The following is a 21,506-nucleotide window of genomic DNA, read 5'->3' as shown; positions in this document are numbered from 1 at the left end:
TTTAGAGTATAATATTTTATTCTGGACATGAAGGTTTAAGAATTACATTGATAAGCTGGAGATTATCCAGAGGTGATCAGGATGAAGAAGGTCCATACCATTTTAAGTTCATGTGATACAATCATCAGTTGGAAAAACCGGGTGTGATTAGGATGTAGAAGAGAAAACTGGGAATGGGTAGAAGCAGTAAAGACGGCACATTAAACACTGTTTCAAGAATTTGAGGGGCAGAGCCAAGATGGCAGAGTAGAAAGACACATGCTAGCTCCGAACCCGCAGCCCATAAAATATCTGTAAAAAAGACCTCCCAACAAATTCTGGAGCAGCAGAAGCCACAGAACAATGGAGCAGATGAGATTTCTGTTCCAGAAAGCCCTGAAAACCTCTCGCAAAAGGTCTGTCACTCCCCGGAACCGGAGCCAAGCCCAGCCATGCCTTGGCTGTGAGGCACCAAGAGGAATAGATCCGAGCAGGCCCCAGGGATGGAATCTCTAGCGGCCGCGTGGGTCCCTCCACCCACGGGCCCCAAAGGTTGGTGAGAGGGTCTTCTTGGCTTGCTGAGAGGGCAGTGGGGTGCCCCCATAACTCAGGCCCCCTCGGGAGGCAGCAGCGGAGGTGGGAGCAGACAGGGGCTCCCCAAGCAGGCAGGAGCCTGGATCCATTGTTGAAGGTCTCTGCATAAACCCCCTGAGGGAACTGAGCCCTCTGTGGTGGCCCTGCCCCCACCTGAGCACCTGAACTTAATCTCACACTGAATAGCAGCCCCGCCCCTGCCCAAAGCCCTGAGGCTGGGAAGCAGCATTTGAATCTCAGACCCCAAGTGCTAGCTGGGCAGAACTGGAGGAGTGGTGGGGGTGGAGAGAATACTCAGAAGTCAAGTCACTGGCTGGGAAAATGCCCAGAAAAGGGAAAAAAAATAAGACTATAGAAGGTTACTTTCTTGGTGAACAGGTATTTCCTCCCTTCCTTTTGGATGAGGAAGAGTAATGCTTACCATCAGGGAAAGACTCAGAAGTCAAGGCTTCTGTATCCCAGCCCACCCCATGGGCTCAGGCCATGGAAGAGGTCAAAAAGGATTTTGAAAATCAAGTTAGAGAGGTGGAGGAAAAATTGGGAAGAAAAATGAGAGAGATGCAAGTAAAGCATGAAAAGCAGGTCAACACCCTGCTAAAGGAGACCCAAAAAAATGCTGAAGAAAATAACACCTTGAAAAATAGGCTAACTCCACTGGCAAAAGAGGTTCAAAAAGCCAATGAGGAGAAGAATGCTTTCAAAAGCAGAATTAGCCAAATGGAAAAGGAGGTTCAAAAGCTCACTGAAGAAAATAGTTCTTTCAAAATTAGAATGGAACAGATGGAGGCCAATGACTTTATGAGAAAGCAAGAAATCACAAAACAAAACCAAAAGAATGAAAAAATGGAAGAGAATGTGAAATATCTCATTGGAGAAACAACTGACCTGGAAAATAAATCCAGGAGAGACAATTTAAAAATTATGGGTCTGCCTCAAAGCTATGATCAAAAAAAGAGCCTAGACATCATCTTTCATGAAATGATCAAGGAAAACTGCCCTGAGTTTCTAGAACCAGAGAGCAAAATAAGTATTCAAGGAATCCACAGATCACCGCCTGAAAGAGATCCAAAAAGAGAAACTCCTAGGAACATTGTGGCCAAATTCCAGAGTTCCCAGGTCGAGGAGAAAATATTGCAAGCAGCTAGAAAGAAACAATTCAAGTGTTGTGGAAATACAATCAGGATAACACAAGACCTAGCAGCTTCTACATTAAGGGATCGAAGGACATGGAATAGGGTATTCCAGAAGTCAAAGGAACTAGGACTAAAACCAAGAATTACCTACCCAGCAAAACTGTGTATAATACTTCAGGGGAAAAATTGGTCTTTCAATGAAATAGGGAACTTTCAAGCATTCTTGATGAAAAGACCAGAGCTGAAAAGAAAATTTGACTTTCAAACACAAGAATGAAGAGAAGCATGAAAAGGTAAACAGCAAAGAGAAGTCATAAGGGACTTACTAAAGTTGAACTGTTTACATTCCTACATGGAAAGACAATATTTGTAACTCTTGAAACTTTTCAGTATGTGGGTACTGGGTGGGATTACATACATACACATATATACACACGCATATGCACACACACATAGAGACAGAGTGCACAGAGTGAATTGAAGAGGATGGGATCATATCTTAAAAAATGAAATCAAGCAGTGAGAGAGAAATATATGGGGAGGAGAAAGGGAGAAATGGAATGGGGCAAATTATCTCTCATAAAAGAGGCAAACAAAAGACTTTTTAGTGGAGGGAAAAAGAGGGGAGGTAAGAGAAGAACATGAAGTTTACTCTCATTACATTCCATTAAAGGAAGGAATAAAATGCACACTCATTTTGGTATGAAATCCTATGTTACAATACAGGAAAGTGGAGGATAAGGGGATAAGCAGGGTGGGGGAGATGATGGAAGGGAGGGCATGGGGAGGATGGAGCAATTTGAGGTCAGCACTCATGGGGAGGGACAAGATCAAAAGAGAGAATAGAAGTAATGGGGGACAGGATAGAATGGAGGGAAATATAGTTAGTCTTATACCACGTGACTATTATGGAAGTCATTTGCAAAACTACACAGATTTGGCCTATATTGAATTGCTTGCCTTCCAAAGGGAAGGGGTGGGGAGGGAGGGAGAGAGAGAAGTTGGAACTCAAAGTTTTAGAAACAACTGTCGAGTACTGTTCTTGCTACTAGGAAACAAGAAATACAGGTAAAGGGGTAGAGAAATTTATTTGGACCTACAGGACAAAAGAGAAGATGGGGACAAGGGAAGGGAGGGATGATAGAAGAGAGGGCAGATTGGTGATGGGGCAATCACAATGCTTGGTGTTTTGGGGTGGGGGGAGGGGACAAAAGGGGAGAAAATTTGGAACCCCAAATTTTGTGAAAATGAATGTTAAAAGTTAAATAAAAAATAAATTTAAAAAAAAGAATTTGAGGGACTGTAATGTGGAAGAGGGAATAGATTTGTTATTTTTTACTTTAGAGTGCTCAGTTTTCCTCAGTTGTAAAATGAGAATAATGCAACTTCTTTTACTTTGACTAATAAAGAAGTGTGGTAGAGATCAAATGAGATATTAAAGTATATTTTAAACTGTTGAAACATCAAACAAATATGCAGTGTTATAAAAAAAGCTCTGTGTAATGGTAGAGAGAGGGCTGAACTTAGAGTCTGGAAGACTTGGGTTCATATCTCACTTTTGATAATTCCTAGCTTTATGACCATGGGTAAGTCATTTAACTTGTCTCAGCTTCAGTTTTCTCATCTGTGAAACAGGGATACTAATAGCTGTACTCCTTCATCACAGGGATGTTATGATGTTTGGATGAGATAATGTACATACCATGTCTTATAAATTTTGAAATATCACAAATTTCAGCTACTTTTATTAAGAATGTTCAGTTTTACTTCAATAAGAGCAGCCATTTTCTTGGCTTCTTTGCACTTTCAAGATTTACCTTTTTTTCAACTGAGGAAACTGAGGCTCAAAGTTGAAGTGATTCATTTAAGGTCACAAAAGCAGTAAATAGCAGAACCAGGATACCAAATGAGGTCTTCTGACTCCAGCATTCTTCTCACTGCATCATAATGCTCCTCACCTATTTCTTATTTGGCATAAAACTTCATTTTCCTACATACTCATTCAGATTTGAATTCCAGATTTTCTATTTTAAGGTGGCAATCTGTATTTGGTTGTCTCCTTAAATAGTATCTAGGAAATCATATTTACATTCTCTTAAAAGTAAAACATAAATGTTTCTATTATCTGAAGAGCCTGTAATGTTTATAGTGCATGGTCATATTACCTTTTTATAGAGAGTGTTTGATCCTGTAAACCATAAAAAGACAATTCTGGTATTTTGTTTAGTATAGCTCTACTTCTTACAAAATGTACTTTAATAGACATCAAATGTAGGTCCATTATTTAGAAGTTAGCTTCCCTTTACAAATTTTACCTTCCTGTAGCCCTGACTTATTGAATACTTCAGGCTGCCATCCAAAGTCTCTTTAATTAAATGAAAAATTTATCTAACATATGTGAAATAACTAAAATTTCAATTACTTAATTTTTTTTCTGAATCTCTGATTTCATCAAGGTAGGGAGTGCCTGATGAGAACTCAGTCTAGTAATGCAAATAGGCATTAATCAGTTCTGCACCCTTCAGTCTTCCAGAGCTGCTTGTTAAATGACTTGCCAAGAACAAGCCAGCTAGCCTGTGGAAGAATAAGGACTTGGGATCAGCATGTCCTGAATAGAAGGACACCCTCTATCCCCTACACCTGCAGTTCTCAATCTGTTTTTGCTTATACACTCCAACCTCTTGGGACATGAGATCTCATAGCATACTGAAAAGCTATACTGCGCGACTGTTAGGAACCCTCCCAGGTATTCAGTTTTACTTCAATAAGAGCCACCATTTTCTTGGGTTCTTTGCAACTTCAAGATCTGTTTGAAGCTGGTTTCTGTAATACATGAAATGCATACATATATATGCATGTGTCTACCAACATACATATACATATATTCACATATACTGAATTGTCTTTTCTGTTCTTTTGTGGAAAATAACAAAATCTAGTGGTTTAAGAAAAAAATACTCAAGCCCAGTAATTGGTTCTTCTCTAGTTCACTTGATACTATTGGATTTTTTTTTGTCGCATAGTACCATTTTTTGTTGCTCTACTGCCCCAAGCCTTATTGCCACCTCTAATGTTGATTATAGACAGTAGCTAAAACAATCTTCCAGCCCTCGGGCATTTAAATTGTGATAAATCTTATTCTTGGCAAACAGCCTAGAGTCATTGGGCCTCCGATTTCATACCTCATTGACATTTTTGGCTTACTTTGGATCTGAAAGTTGTGGTGAAGCTCATCCCTAATGTGATGCAACTTTTGATTTTACTAAAATTGTATTGTTAAACATTATAAAATGCAAAAAAAAGTACTGACTACAAAAAGGCATTAAAGAATAGAGAGTATCATGCTTTTTTGTTTTATTTTGTTTTAATTTTTCTTCTCTCAGTGAAAACATATCAACTTTTGTCTTTTCAGTAATTCCTAACTTGGGGTAACAAATTTTTTAAATTTGATTCTTGCTTTTGTAAACTTCTGTTGTGAATTTATAATTCTGATTTAGAACTAAAGAGGATTTTTATTCCTAGATTTAGGGTCATAGAATTTAGAGCTGAAAGGAAACTTTGAGATAATCCATTTTGACATTTCACATTTAAGTGACTTTTCCAAGGTCACACATTGAATAGGTTACAGAGCCAGGATTTGTACAAAGATCTCCAAACTCCAATCCAGTCCTCTTTCTACTTCATTAGCACTAGTTCTTTTTGGGAAAATTTTGGGTATAAATACCCACACTTGTTTATGACATACACATATATGATTTTCTTTAATAATAATAATAGGCATAGATACTTAATGTGACTTTTTCCTTTATAGAATAATTTATTTGCTATTCATGCTCATCTGTACTGTGTGTGTGTATGTGTAGATCCTAAATATTCATACACACATATGCAATACATATATAACAGTTATATGCACACTTTTATCTATATAGTATAGCAATGAAAAAACATCAGAATAGAATTATTTTACTAATTGAAATTTTTGAGGTATTTATGTCAACTAAAATATTTTTATCTTAAATTTTCAAAATTTCCTACAATTTGTCTTCAGTTTTGCTGATTCTTTGTTTTTCCAATTTGGGGAGAAAAAAGTATCTAGAAATTAATAAAATTACTATTTCAAATTAAGAGAATGAGCACTGAAAGAAAACAGGGCCTTCTTGGCCAGTTTCTTGGAAGTGTATATAATCATTATGGAAGCACACAATGGTAACAGTTTCTAAAAGAAGTAATATTAAATCTAATTACAAATACTTAACGCTTTTTGCCAGATTAATCAAAGTGAAATACAAAATACAGTTGTGTGTGTAGTAATAGCAGTTGTATTTTCAGAGGAAAAAAAAACCACTTTGGTTCAAAATTTGAATTATAAGTTTACAATGGAAGTTTAAATATCAGTACATCTAAAAGTATATACCAGCTCCTTTTTTACATGAAAGGGAGCACAAATTGGTCTATCTTCAGTAAAAAAAAAAAAAAAAGAAAAGACATGCACAATTCTTATAAAATGTCGTATAGAGTTAGAACTGTATTTAAAATTAACTGCCAAAATAGCTTACCATTTCTTTTAATAATAATAGATATAACTATTCAATGTAGCTTTTATCTTTATAGAATAATTTATGTATAATAAGGTATATCTTCACCCTAAATATCTGAATAGATTTTTAAAATTCAGTCATGCATTATTTGAATAATTGTTATATGATTTATCAGTATTTTTCCTTTGGAATTCACTTCATATTTACTTTTTCAAGTTTCTTCTTTTTGGGGATAAAAAGTTCCCCTCCCTCAGATCTTGCTACTCATTCTTTTGCTGACAACAAGGTATGGGAAATTTTTGTGCCATTTTTATGTTTCCTAGTTGTTAATGGCACATGAGCAAATGAATCTGAGGTTGAAAGGCAATTTGGCAGATTATTATAAATTTGGCATACCCTGAAGAATATGTAATTTTCTTTTTTTCTTTTCTTTTTTAATAGTAGATAACCTGTACATGTACTCTTGCATCTGTAAAGTCACTGCTTGGATAACTTTTAGGTAAAAATGTTAAATTAAAAAAAAAAGTATGATTATGATGTTAAGCATAGTCTTACCAAAATGTTTTTTTGTTTTGTTTTGTTTCTTTTTCAGTCCTCAGGGACAAGTATTACTGTTGATATTGCTGTGATGGGAGAAGCACATGGCCTTATTACGGACCTCCTGGCAGATCCTTCTTTGCCACCAAATGTGTGTACCTCCTTGAGGGCTGTGAGTAATTTGCTTAGCACACAGCTCACTTTCCAATCCATTCACAAACCAAGAGTGAGTCCTCTGGTTTCCTTCAGTGAAAATTATACCTGTTCCGACTCAGAAGAAACCTCTGAAAAAGAGAAACTGGCTATTCCCAAGGTATGTATTTATTTTAAGCTCCTTAGAGTATTTTCTTGTATGCTCCTACTTCCCTCCAGGATCTCAGTGGCTCAAGAAATACTTGTAGATTTATGGTTACAACTTGATGAACACTTAAATCCATCCATCAACAAGCATAAATTAATGCTTGTCACATTCCAGGTATTACGTGAGGACCTAAGGTGAGGGTGATTGCTGAGTGATAGTGGCACCTATACACCCATAGGGTATGGGGGAAACATTATTGCTGAGTGAACGTTGCCAAGGAAAGACCTAGAAGTAGAAGTGTGAGAAAGGAATATCCCCACTCCCTTTCCTGAATCTTTGTATTAAGAAGTGTGACAGAATGCTTAGCCAGTACTAGAGAATATGACCGGGGCTGCAATGTCTTCTTGGGGAATCAGGTCTCCATGAGAGTTAGTGGAGGGATTATGATAGGAGAGGTCCAGAATTATTGAAAGATTTTTCTTTATGAACAAGGATTCCAGATGGACAGTGAAAGCAGTAAGCAAACTTGTATTGGGACATGAATAGGGTAGAGTTGAAAAGAATGGAGAGAGCTACCGTTACACACAAATATGTATGTATGTATATGTGTGTATGTATATATGTATGTATTTATATATGTGTATGTATATGCATGTGTATATGTGTGTATATATGTAAACTCATTCTTTACCTACTTCTATTTATCAGTTATTTTTCTGGATGCAGATAGCATCTTCCTTCATGTGTCCTTTGAAGTTAATTTGGTTATAATAGTCAAAATGACTTTTTCTCTCAAAGCCATCTCTAATGGGGAGGGGGGAAGGAATATACATGACAACTTTATTTGAAAGGAGTAGCAAGTTGTACATAATAGATTTGCAGTTTCATGTGCAATCTTCTTTGTTATTATACTGTGTAGGAGAAATGCTTCTTTTATTCCATAAACTAAAAATAAAGCAAATAAAAATTCAAAACAGATTTTAAAAATTCAAAAAAAAGAGAAGAATGCATATATAAGCAAATGGGAAAGGGAACTGAAGAGTGTTTGATACTTGACAGTGGCGAGTGTTAGACAAATCATAATCTCCAGGTACATCACAGTGTCCACAGGGTAGCGCTTGGGGGCAAAAGTCAGGGGGCACTGGGTCCTGGTTATTGCCTATCCCTCCAGCCTGGGTGAGCAGGACAGATAGTATAGGAGAGACAGAAATGAGAACACGATCTAGTAAAGGGGTATTGAGCCTTGATTACCCCACCAGTTTCATTTGACTTGAGTGGAGGTCTGGTGGGTATATTTCAAGAAGTAGGAAGAGGGCTCCTGGATCCAAGTTCTGATGGCATATAATTGAGCCTGATCTGTTCCTCTGTAATTATAATATGCCATGGAAGATAGCATAGAGTCTTCTTAATTTTTGTTGGGACATTTTTTTAAGTCATATGACTCTGCTTTACGTTTATTTATACTTAAATTCCCTTACTGACTGCATGATGGTAAACAATACCACAATGCCTCAATATTTCCAAATCTAACTAGCGTTGGAAATCAGATTGAAAATAATGTGCACGAAAGAATGACAGCCATAAGAATTTCATTGAAAATTATCAAATGTCCTTGATGCTGTACAAAGCAGTATCAGATATGAACAGGACAGGTGGCAGAGTCTATTGCTGGGACAAATAGTCCTTCACCAAAAAACATAGTCAGTCAGTGCTAAAAACAATAAGCTTTTTTATTTGGTGAATTTAGGTAAAAGCCTAAAATGGAAGGCTGCATGATTTAGTTAGGGATACCTAAGGGAGTAGGGGGCAGAGAGAACAAGGATACTAGGGTGTTACACTGTTCTTCATAGTAGGGCTCCAACTGACACCTCCAAAGCAGAATTGGGAAGGGATGTAACCAGATGTGTCTGTAGGGCGTCTAAAGCTTAGCATTCATGTAATGGCAGATAGGATTTTGTGATGGTCTTAGGGGTGGCTGGTCTCAGGACATGACATGGCCTTGCATCATATTTTCCCTGGGACTCCTGAGTATGCCGATTCAGGGTAGCACAAGCAACGACAAATCAGGGTAACTTTAGAGTTAGGACTTGTTAGATATTTCATAGGGAAGAAAGGGCTTAAGGCTGCTTGGGTGGGTCTGATTGGTTTCCTACCTCTGAAGTCACAGACAGAGGGAAAACAATCAATAATCATAATAGTTAACATTTGTATAGTATTTAGATACTATGCTAAGTGTTTTACATTTATTATCTCATTTGATCCTCACAACAACTCTGATACAGAGGTGCTATGATTATCTCCATTTTACAGATGAGGAAACTGAGACAAAGAGGTTAAGTGACTTGCCCAGGGTCACACAACTAGTAAGTATCTGAGGTCAAATTTGAAATGAGGTCTTTGTGACTCCAGGCCTGGTTATTTGTCTACTGAGCCACTTAATCAGCTAGGAGACTTTAGACTTCCAACCTGGCATAGTGGATTCCAGATGTTGGAGAATCCAGAGGAGGAGCTAAGCAATGGCTAGCTAGGACAGAGAAAGACTAGACCAAAACAACCAGAGGTTTTCTTTTAGGGTATGAGAGCAAATAATTTCCTTGGGTTGGTTATCAATAACTTTTAACATTACACCACAAAGGACTATATTACAATATTTTTAAGGTGTGGAATGAAATTCTTAACCACTCTTTAGCAATCTGACATCTTTATAGCATCCTTTCAATATCTTCTGCTTCTATTTTGGAGTAGTTATAGATAGATATAAAGATCAAGTGTCACACTGAGGGTCCCATAAAATACATGAACTCAGTCAATAAGTATTAAGCATCTACTATGTATTAGTCCTGTTCTAGGTGTGGAAGGTACAAATGCAGTGAACGAAACAATCCTTATTCTCAAGAAATTTGCATTCAAATTGGCGAGACAAGACATACATATATAAGTATCTACTGAATAAAAATAAACACAACTAAGTAAAACAGTTAATAACAGCATAGTTTAAAGGAGAAAACAATAGATAGAAGGATAAGGAAAGTATTGTGCAGCATGTTGAAGGAAAAGATTTCTGTGAGCCAGAAGTGAGGGGGAAGTATATTCCAGGTACGAAGGGCTACTGGTAGAAAGGGATAGAGTTGAGAGATGGAATATGTAATGTGGAAAATGGAGAAAATGCTATTGCCTGGGGTCATAGATGATTTGATAGGGAACAGTGTATATTGAGGTTGGGGCCAGGTTGTATGTGGGAAAATGAAAGAAGGAGAAAAAGGAGGAAAAGAGCGAGGGAAAGAGGGAGGAAATGAGCAAAGGAGGGAAAGAAGTAGGAGGGGGAGATGGGAAAGAAGGAAAAGAGGAAGGGAAGGAGAAAGGAAAGAAGGGAGGGAGGAAGGAGAAGAAGGAAAGAGGGAGGAAAGGAGGAAGAGGAGAGAGGAAGAGGAGGAGAGAAAGAAGGGAAGGAGGAAGAAAGGGTGGAATGTAAGGAGGGAGAGGAATAGAAAGGGGAAGGAGAAAGGAAAAGATGGAGGAAGAAAAGATAGAAGGAAAGTAAATAGGAAAGAAGGGAGGGAGGGAGAAAGAAAGGAAAGAAGGAAGAACAAATTTATTAAGTGCTTGCTATATGCCAGGTCCTGTTCTTAGCTCTATAAAATATTATCTCGTTTGAGCCTTAGAACAACCCAAGGAGGTAACCACTGTTATTATCCATGTATTACAGTGGAGGACGCTGAGATAGTGAGAGGTTAAATGACCTGTCCAGGTACACACACCTAGTAAGTATCTGAGGCTAGATTAAAGCCCAGGATTTCCTGACTTCAGGCCAGCACTCTATCTGTTGCACTACTGAATCAGCAGCATTTATTCCTAAAGGAAACAGTGATCCACTGGAATTTAGCATGAATTTCGTTAAACTATTTTAAAAAATTTCCAAGTGACAGGTTCATCCTAATGATTTTTAAATGAATATTCAAAACTTTTAAAGGAAGTGTTTAAAGACCATCATCGCTATTCGGAGATTCCCAGATGTGACCTTTTTCTCAGCTTGAGAGAAACTAATCATTTAATAGCGGTTCATTCCTTTGTAAACTGTAGAAACTAAGTTGCATTGACAGCATAATAGACTCATAGAATAAGTCATGCCAAGAATATCTTATGTGCCTTCCACCCTGCTGGACTTTATGTCCAAATAAAGGAATTCAGAGCCAATCCAGTATTTACTGAACACCTGTCATCTATGACTCCTTACTAGGTATTGTGAGTTACCTAAACTATTCCTAAGCTTTGTTTCCCTTTGGGTAAACCTTAGCTTAAGTGTGACAGTATGGACCATGATATTCATGAGCTCATATGGCTTTTCATTATTGTCTTAGAACTTATGGAGACTCCTCTGTGAATCTATATGTGTTTGGAGTTTGATTATTGAGCCTGTAACTTCACTTATATCTCATATTTTAATATATATGTTTCCTCATGCATTTTTACCAGAAAGTTGTTTTTCATACCCATTGGAGTGCCCTTATTTTTTTTAGCCTTATGAGTGTTGAATCAATGCCTCGAACCATGTATACTTTTAATAAAAACCCTACCGCTTGTCCCTATAAGTATGGTTTTGATATAAAAGAACGTTCAGTAACAATTATAATCCTCCTCTTAGCGTCTGAGAAGAAGTTTGCCTCCAGGATTACTGAGACGGGTTTCATCCACTTGGACAACCACCACCTCAGCCACGGGCTTGCCAACACTGGAGCCTGCACCAGTGAGGAGAGACCGGGCTGGCAGCAGCAAATCTCAGGAAGCACCTTCATCCAGGTTAGAAAATTTGACTATTCCTTATCCCTTATTTTGAACTTCTGAATCCTCCTAGAAATGAACATTTAAGGAGAGCAGATGCTTTCAAGGGTGAGTTGGTAGGATCCTTAGACAGGGAGGAATTAAGAGCTTTTGGGTTTTTTATTTTATTTATTGTGTTTTTTTTCCTTCCCAAAGAAATCTCGAGGAATGAAGTTAGGTTACTGAGTTTCTCTCCCATAGGGCAAATTGGTGTTGGTGGACAGAAGGTTTAATGGCCTCAAAAGAACAATCTGACACATAGAGATCAGATTTCCTTGAAAGCATGGATAGTTGGTTAATTTTTTGCTTTTCTTTGTATTCCGAAATGCATAATACAGTGCCTCATACATTGTGAACACTCAATAAATGCATATTGACTGAATAGCTGTTGGAGTTGGAGTCAGGAAGACCTGGGTTCAGATCCTTGTGTCAGATACCTGCTAGCCATGGAATCCTGGATGTCACTTAACATCTCTCAGCCTCAGTTTTCTTATCAATAAAATGGAGATATTTGCTTCCCTGGATTATTTTGAGAATCAAATGAGATATATAAAATGTTTTACAAACCGTAAAACACTATATAAGTGTTTATTATTATTTCCTTAGCCAGTATACCCTAAGTTGAGAAGACTGAAGCCCTAGAACAAATATAACCTCAGTTCCAACTAGACAATGGCTACAAACACTAAAGCCCATATTCCAAACTGTTTAGATGTTGTCATTGTGAGATGGTAGAAGCAACCCTGTTATCTCCATGGTAGTAGGGCATGATGAAAGGGAGGAAGAGAAGAATTTATATAACATCTACTGTGTACCAGGTACCATGTTAAAGACTTTACACAAATATCTCTTTCAATCCCACAATAACCTTGGGAGGTTTGTGCTGTTATTATCCCCATTTTATGATTAAGGAAACTGAGGCAGAAAGAGGTTAAGTGACTAGCCCAAGGTGATACTGCTAGTAAGTGTCTGCAGTTGGATATGAGCTCAGCTCTTCTTTTTTTTTTTAAAAAAAAATTATAATTAATATATTTGCTTTCAGTTTTCTACAATCACTTCCATTAGTTTTAAATTCTCCCCCTCCCCCTTTTCACCTCCCTCCCCACAACAGCATTCAGTCTGATATAGGCTCTATAAATACATTCTTATTAACCACATTTTCACATTAGTCATGTTGCGTAGAAGAATTGAAACGAATGGGAGAAATTCTGAGGAAAACCAAACCAAAACAAAACATAACAAAATAGAAAAAAATAGTGTGCTCCATTCTGTGTTCCTATTCCATAGTTTTTTCTCTGGATGTAGATGGCATTTTGCATCAGGAGTCCTTTGGAAATGTTTTAGGTCCTTGCCTTGCTGTTAAGCGCCAAGTCTATCAGAAACAGTTCTCATATATTGTGGCTGTTACTGTGTATAATGTTCTCCTGGTTCTGCTCATTTCACTCAGCATCAGTTCATTTAAGTTTTTCCAGGTTTTTTTGAAGTCCACCTGTTTGTCATTTCTTATAGCACGATACTATTCCATTACATTCATACATTACATTGTTCCTTCATTCCTCAGCTGATGGGCATCCCCTTGATTTGCAGTTCTTGGACACCACAAAAAGAGGGGCTATAAATATTTTTGTGGATGCAGATCCTTTTCCCATTTTTATGATCTCTTTGGGATATAGCTGTAGAAGTGGTATTGCTGGGTCAAAGGGTATGCACATTTTGTAGCCCTTTGGGCATAGTTCCAAATTGCTCTCCAGAATGGTTGGATCAGCTCACAAGCTAAGCTCTTCTTGACTTCAGTAAGTGAAGCCTAATTTCTGTTTTTCCTTTTCTATTTGAACTTTTTTTCCCCTCATTTTGAAGTCAGAGCAATGCTTTTTGTAATGAAAGGCAGTACTGTGTCATGGATAGAGGGCCAACTTTGGAGGCAGAAAGACCCAGAATTGAATCCTGCCCATTGTGTCTCTCTGACTGTAGGCAAGGCTCTTAACTTCTCCATATCCCAGACTACTTTCTAGTGCTGAGTTACTAATGGGTCACTAATCTGTCTCAGTCAGTTCAGCAAGCATTTTTCAAGCAACTCCTGTGTACCCAGCATTCTAAGTCTTAGAGATTAAGAGATCAAAGTGAAATAATCTTCCCTCAAGGAGATTATACTCTAACATGGAAGATAGTACTCAAATTTGTAATTATATAAAGGGTATATACAAAATGAATGAAAAAGTACATTTTATGTGTGTGTGTGTGTGTGTGTGTGAAGGGGGAAAGTACCAGCAGCTGAGAAATGTGATGGAGTCAGGAAAGGTTTTTTATAGAGGGAAGTGGCTAGGAGGCAGCTAGACAGGGCAGTAGCTAGAGCACCAGCTCTGGAGTCAGAGGATCTGAGTTTAAATTTAGACAATTACCAGCTGTGTGACCCTGGGCAAGTTACTTAAGCCTGATAGCTCTAAAAAGAAAAAGAAGACGGTAGTTTTTAAATGCAGCTTCAAAATTTAGTTATTTTAATAACTTCTTAAAAATTTTAAACTTAAATACCAATGAGAAGAGAAAAAAAAGCACAAAATCTTTTGCATCTACACAACAAACCATAGGAGAGGATTCAATATAAAACATTTGATTTCCATTTCAAGAAAACCTATATAATAAATATTGCATATTATTTTCAAAGCTGCCTAGCTTTTCTTTGCTTCCTTGTTGGTTTTCTTAAGCATGGACATATACAAACACACACACACACACACACACACACACACACACACTACACAGATACACTCATACTCATATATGTAAGACAGTACTATACTTATTTCCAACTGTCATTTGTTTCTCTGAGTGTGGATAGCATCTTCCCTTATAAGTTCAAGTCTTTCCATGTTTTTCTAAATGAACCAGTCTTCATTTCCTGTACCATACCAGCATTCAACTTAATCATATTTATCTGAGAGATTGTCTAAGAAAGTTTTCCCCAGTTTTCTACATTCCTTCTATTCTTGGCTACATAGGTTTTATTCACACCAGAGAATTTTAATTTAAAATAATCAAAATTGTCCTTCTTATACTTCAACAATGCTCTCGCTTATAATGTAATTTAAGGTTTGATACTGCTGAATCTACTTCCTTTACATTTTTTTCTGGCTTCTTTAAAGTTCTTGATCTTTTGCCCTTCCAAATGTTATTTTTTTTTGTTATTTTTTTTCTAACTCTGTAATTTTTAGTAATTTAATTGGGATGACATTGAATAAATAGATTAGTTAGGTAAAATTATCATTTTAAAATTATATTGGCTTTATTGACCCATGAATAAGAAATATTACTTTAATTATTTAGAACTGATACTATTATCATATATAAGAAGTAAATAATTTGACCTTATTGAGTCCCTTATAATTGGGCTTTGATGTCTACTTTATATTTCTCCTGGTTATTGTGTTGAATTTTCCCTTAAGTTCTATTTTGTTTTCATAATGAGTAAATCTATTTATCCAAGCAAACAGTACGCAGAAATTCAGAAGTTGTACAGATCGTACAGGAAACAGACATGTTGAGGCATTGGCCTATGTTCTGGGGTTTTGTCACAAAAACCTGAAAGTCTTTCAGTTCATTAAATGGCCATGTTTTTTCCACTCAGGATTGTACTTAATTTTTCTGGGTAAGTTATCTTTGATCATAGCCCCAGCTCTTTTGCTCTGCAGAATATAGTATTCCAAGACCTAGGGTCCTTCAACTTAGTAGCCTCTAGGTCTTGTGTAATCCTTATTTTAGCTCCATGATATTTAAATTGTTTTTTTTCTCTTCTCGCTTCCAACATTTTCTCCTTAACCTGGGAGCTTTGAAACTTGGCTAGGATATCCCCTAAGTTTTCCTGTAGCACTTGTTGTTTGTTGATTCTGGAGAATCCTCTTGGGGGTGTTTGCACTTCACCAATCTTTGCGCCTGGTGGGCGGATCTTTCCTGGAGTCATCTCAGTTTGTAATAGGAGGATAGCTGCTTTAGCCTGTGTTTATGTCTGCTGCTCTGAGGTGATTTTCTGTCATTTCTTTTGTGGGGGAAATTTGGAGAGCTGAAAGTTTTCTGACCTACTCTTCCATCTTCCAGAATCCTCTCCTCAGCTTTGAATTCTAAGAGGCAGAGCATTCAAGTAGCCAACAGGGTAACAAGCTTTGAAAAGAAAGAAGGTACCAGGTTGTAAAGAACTTTAATTACCAGAAGAAGCATTTATATTTGATCCTAGAGATAATAGGGAACCACAGCAATTTTTTAGATAGTTGAGTGATATGGTCAAAGAGGTACTTCAGAAAAATCATTTTGGTGAATGTGTGGAGGATGACTTAGAGAGGGGAGAGACTAAGTTAGCTGTTGTATAGGGCACCAGGCCTTTAATCTGAAGGACCTGAATTCATATGCAGCCTCAGACAGTTGCTAGCTTATTGTGTGACATTGGAGAACACTTAACGCTGATTGCCTCCCTCCACACCCAAAATGGAGACTTTTGTAGTAGTTCAGACAAGTGATGATAAGGGCCTGAGCTAGGGTGGTGACGTGGGAAACAAGGGGACTTGGAAGGATGTGGAGATAGAAATAAACACAATTTGGTAACCAATTGACTATGTGGGGTAAGCAGGAATAGAAGACTACCCTGAAATTGGGAACTGTAGTGAATGAAAGGATGGTGGTGACTTCAACAACAGCAAGGAAATTTAAAAGAAGGGTAGGTTTAGGCCTGTGTTCATCCTTCATTGCCGAAGAAGACTGTGCCATCAGATAAATGATGACATGACTTGCACTTGACTGAGTTTTGAGTGAGGGAGGGCTGTGCAAGATCGCTAGCCTCACTTTCCTTTCCTGAGCCATCTGGATCCAGTGACCAGATATTCATCAGGATATTTGGACAAGGAATAGGTCTCATTAAGAAATAATGAAGAAATGGCCCCTTTAATGGTGAAAAGAAAAAAAAGTAAATCAAGGTGGAAGGGAAAGAGCAACAGTTACTATTGGTAATTACTGTGAAGGCGGGAGGGTCCAGAAAAGAGCCATTGCACTGGGTTTAAGGAAGATAGAGAGAGAGGGAGAGAGAGAGAGAAGGAGAAAAAGGAAGAGAGAGGGAGAAAGAGAGAGAGAGAGAGAGAGAGAGAGAGAGAGAGAGAGAAAGGGAGAGAGAGAAAGGGAGAGAGAGGGAGAAAGGGAGAGAGGAGGGAGAAAGGGAGAGAGAGGGAGAAAGAGGGAGAGAAAGGGAGAGAGAGACGATGATTTTTTTCAAGGAGCTGGGCCGAGAAAGGGGCAAAAGATTTTTCCCACCACCCCCCCCCCCCAATTTCCCACCAAGCCCCCACATAAAAAAAGGATAACTAGAAGGAATGGTAGTATCTAATGACTTTTAAAAAAAAATTGAGGATGAGAGGAGACTTGGGTATGTTTATATGCAGTATGAAAGGAACCAGTAGATAGTGAGAGGTGGAAGATTAGAGGGAAAGTGGGGACCATTGTAGGGAGAGGCCTCTGAAGAAGAAAGAAGAGAATGGATCTAGAAGCACCTATACAGAAGGCGTAATTGCAGCGAGCTCCATCTTGGAAGCTAAAGTTTGCACATATGTAATTCTTCATTATGATGAAATCACAGATCTGGAACTAAACTGAATTAAAAAAATCCTTTCTCATTGATTTAGTCTTCATTGCTTTGAAAGCAGTGCTCTTTCTAATAGGGAGCTAGCCTCCAAACCAGGAAGATCTGAGTTCAAGTTCTGCTGTTCACACCTATTGGCTGTATAACCTTGGAAAGTCCACCTAACCTAGGTTCTAGGCAACTCTTCAAGGCTAGAAGTTGCAGATAAAGTACCAGTCTGTCTTGGTAGAGGGAGTTTCTTCAGCTAGGAGTTAACTACACCAACATAGTCACAAGTCCTATCCCCACATCTGCTTTGAAACCATTTAACACAGTCAGTGCTGGGTATTTAATAGGCATTTAATAAATGATTATTGATCAAAGCACTTTTCCAGGTGTTATCTTTTTTCAAGATATTATCCAAATTGATGACAGTGAGACATACACACATCTTTGAAGACATGAGTCTCATACTAGAAGATTATTCTAGGAGAAACTTTCTCTTGGTCAACGTTGGCCAATCTGTAGAGACCATAATTTTGGTGACTGTGGCCTTATAATATAAATTGTTCAATTGTATTTTACTGGTAATACCTAACCACTGGAGGTTTAATGGAATCATAGAAAGATATAAAAACTTGCAACATGCCTACCATTTCAGAAAACAATTTCTGTTTCTAAAAATTTCCGTAAAATAATTTGACCTATATATTGTCTTTAATATTTAACTTGAAAATTTAAGTATATCTTTCCTTCTATGCTTTTATGTAAATAGTCAAAACTGCTGGATTTTTATAGCCAATATTCTCAGAAACATTTTCATTATACATAGCACACCTTGTTCTTGTAATATCAACTTCTTAAAGTCCTAATGATCAAGATATTTTGTAGACCTTTGTCCCTTAAAAAACAAACATAGGACATTCTTTAGCCCCTACTATGTATTTTAATTTTATGGATCAACCAGTGGATACAATTAGTTCAAGCAAAAGATTTCTTAGTGAATTAGTATATAGTAAGAAAACCAGGGAGTACTTCTGAAAGGCCACACATGTAAGAAACATGTGGCCAGGAGAAAGTCATGGAGGTGAAACACAGAAAATGTGTAGCCAGGGCATCTGTATGGAGGTGGTAACTCACATTATTGGCTACACAATTTTCATGTCCTCTCTAATGTCTTCATGCTTAAACTAGACCGTTCCTCCTCATGGGCCTCCCATGAACAGTTTCTGCAAAGCATTGCTCTGTTGGCCATCTTCAAGAACTTTTCTCTGTCACCTGATTCTGGGACTCAGGTGGAGTCTTTTGTTCTAAGTAGGTGGTGTAGTAGATAGAACGCTAGGTGTAGAAGACCTGAATTCAAGTTTGACTTCAGATACCTACTACCTCTGGTACCAGGACAAGTCATTTAGCTTCTGTTTGCCTCAGTTTCCTTATCTGTGAAGTAGAGAAAATAATAATACTCACCTCCCAGGTTTGTTGTGAGGTTCAAATGAGATAACAATACCAAAGTATTTAGTGCCTGGCACATAGTAGGCACTACATAAATGCTAGTTATCATTGCCTGATGTCTGCCTTCAACTTCAGTCTACTAGACTGTGGTCACCAAAAGGCCTCTCTCTCCCTGAAAAGAATAATCTAGCTGCATTTTAGTGAGAAGTTATTTATTTCCACACCCAGCTAAGGCGGGGGGGGGGGGGGGGGGGGGGGAAGCGCTAACCATTATCCCTTTAAGATTAGAAATTTCCTGGATCCTTTATGATTTGACTTGAAAATAAACTTGAGCCAGAACAAAAGCTAACTGATCAGGTCAAAACCACTATCCTCCAAACTCTGACTCACATTCATGCCTTCATTATTTGTAAATGACCAACAGCGAACATCCTGGGCTTTCAGGTACCTCCCAAAATAAAAAGCAAGTTTAGATTTAAGGTGTCAGTCTGGGAAAGGAAGATGATATCAAGATAGTGCATGAATCGTTCTTGCAAAGGGCCCTATCTAGAAGTATTCATATGCAAATGTTCTAAAAGAGACAAGAAATGGAATGTGATTCATGACTCTTACTTTTCTTCTAAGAATATCTAATATTCATAGAAGAGCCAGAACAATCTGAGAGGTTTTTCTTTTTCTTTTTTTTTTATGGTGGGAGCAGGGTAGGTAGTACTTACCCAGATATGTAATTTATTACTTACTCATCTGATTTGTCATTTTGCCATCATATAGAAGGGCCAACATAGTCTAGTGGATGGGAACATAGTTCAAATTCTGTTTCTGACAGATGCTGAATATATGAGCCTGGGCAAGTGATTTAACCTCTAAATGCTTTAGGAAACTCTCAAAGACGATATAAAACAGAAAAGGGACTGACTTGCATTGCTGGAAAGGATTTCCTCAAGTGAGAGATCTTTTAACCAATAAAATTACAGGTCCGGTTCCTATCTCTATATTATATAGGATTGTAGATTTAGAGCTGGAGAGGACATCGTAGAAAATCTAGTGCAAGCCCTTTCATTTTCCAGATGAGGAAACTTGGGAAATTTCTAGTGATTTGTCAGAGATCCCAGAATGAGCTGTGGAACAGTGCATTTACTTTATAAATACAGGTCCAATGACTGAGAGCTCAAGGTCTTTTCCATATACTACACTGCCCCCTTCTGTCACTTTGCTAAATCTCTATCTTGTAGTAATAAACATTCTTTGGAGAAAAAAAATTAATGTCTTTAAAGATAGACTACACATAAACACATGTTAATATTGTTACCATTAATTAATGATTTGTAGTTACCTTTTAACTATACTGGTATTAAGGAATATAACCTCTAAACCCAATTTTTATTCAGTCTCTGTTATCTCTTCCCTTACTAAATTTGATTTCTTGCATCTTTCTTTTCCCATATCTACCCCCTTTCAAGGCTTTGATTAAATACTAGTTAATTGATTACTATGTACTTGGCACTGTGTTATGCCTACAAGATACAAAGATAAATAAGAAATAGTCCCTGCCTTCAAGGAGTTTAAATTCAGCTGGGAACTGTATTCTTTTCTCCTGAGAGATGAGTTTGTCAAAAGAAAGAGAATCTAAGGGCATAGATTATTTATAATCTAGAAAAATAGTCCATTGAATATTGTTAAATGAGAGACTACATTAAATGTATAAATTTCAACGTTTCTTAAAAACATTAGTCTACCAAATATTATAAGAGCAACAAAAATAACAATAAAAAACAATTACAAACAAGAACTGGTATCTATATAGTAGTACTTTGAGGCTTGCAGTGCACTTTATCTAGAGCATCATGACTGATTGTCACAACAGCCTTGGTAAGTATGTATTCATTGTTGTCCCTATTTTACAGAGGAGGTTGCTATGGCTCGGAAAAGTCCAGTGGTTTACCATTAGTCACACACCAAGTGTCAGGGCTGGGATTTGATTTCAGATCTATCACTTTATTTGTTATGTTATTATTTCTGATAAGATATTTATTTTATAAAGGTGTTTTTTTGTTGCTCTTATGACAAAGTCAAATTTTTAAAAGTAAATCCACATTTTAAATACATTGAACTTTGTAAGTTTAAAGAAGGAGAAGTCATGTTAGGTTTTAGAATTAACTTTTATCATCTGAGTTCCTGAAGTATGAAAGAATTCTCTTAACAAAACTGCTGTCCTCTTTGTGGAAAAAGCTATGGTTAAAACTAGCATCTAAGGTTATCTATAAGGCATATCTAGATACAAGAAGAGAACAAGATCTTCCATTCAACTATAAATTAGATGAACTTTCTTTGCAATAAATTTTGGGTCAAGTGATAGAAAAAAATGAAATGACATATGAACATATTTGGAACAGTTATCTTCATTTTAGAAGTCTCTGACTCTTGGATCCCCAAAATTCAAGCATAAGCAAAAAGCGTAATACTAATTTAATAGAAGACAAATTAAACAACCTCAGATTTTTCTCTGACAGGATGACACAATGGAAAGGATGCTGAATCTGGTGTCAGAGAACATGGGT

General features: G+C 37.3%; 1 protein-coding gene across 2 annotated transcripts in view; it reads left to right on the top strand.

Moving 5' to 3' along the window:
- The window catches only part of PDE3A (phosphodiesterase 3A), a 339,029-nt gene that overhangs the window by 233,321 nt on the left and 84,202 nt on the right, over window positions 1–21,506 (top strand). For both annotated transcript variants that reach the window (XM_072653574.1, XM_072653575.1), the window contains exons 3-4: window positions 6,840–7,097; window positions 11,728–11,882. In XM_072653574.1, the coding sequence (XP_072509675.1) occupies window positions 6,840–7,097; window positions 11,728–11,882 (413 nt within the window). The remainder of the gene's footprint in view (window positions 1–6,839; window positions 7,098–11,727; window positions 11,883–21,506) is intronic.

Source organism: Notamacropus eugenii, chromosome 3 (genome assembly GCF_028372415.1).
Source record: "Notamacropus eugenii isolate mMacEug1 chromosome 3, mMacEug1.pri_v2, whole genome shotgun sequence".
In the NCBI taxonomy this organism is placed as follows: domain Eukaryota; kingdom Metazoa; phylum Chordata; class Mammalia; order Diprotodontia; family Macropodidae; genus Notamacropus; species Notamacropus eugenii.
The sequence above is the reverse complement of the archived record's forward strand: the minus strand, read 5'-3'. Positions and strand labels throughout refer to the sequence as shown.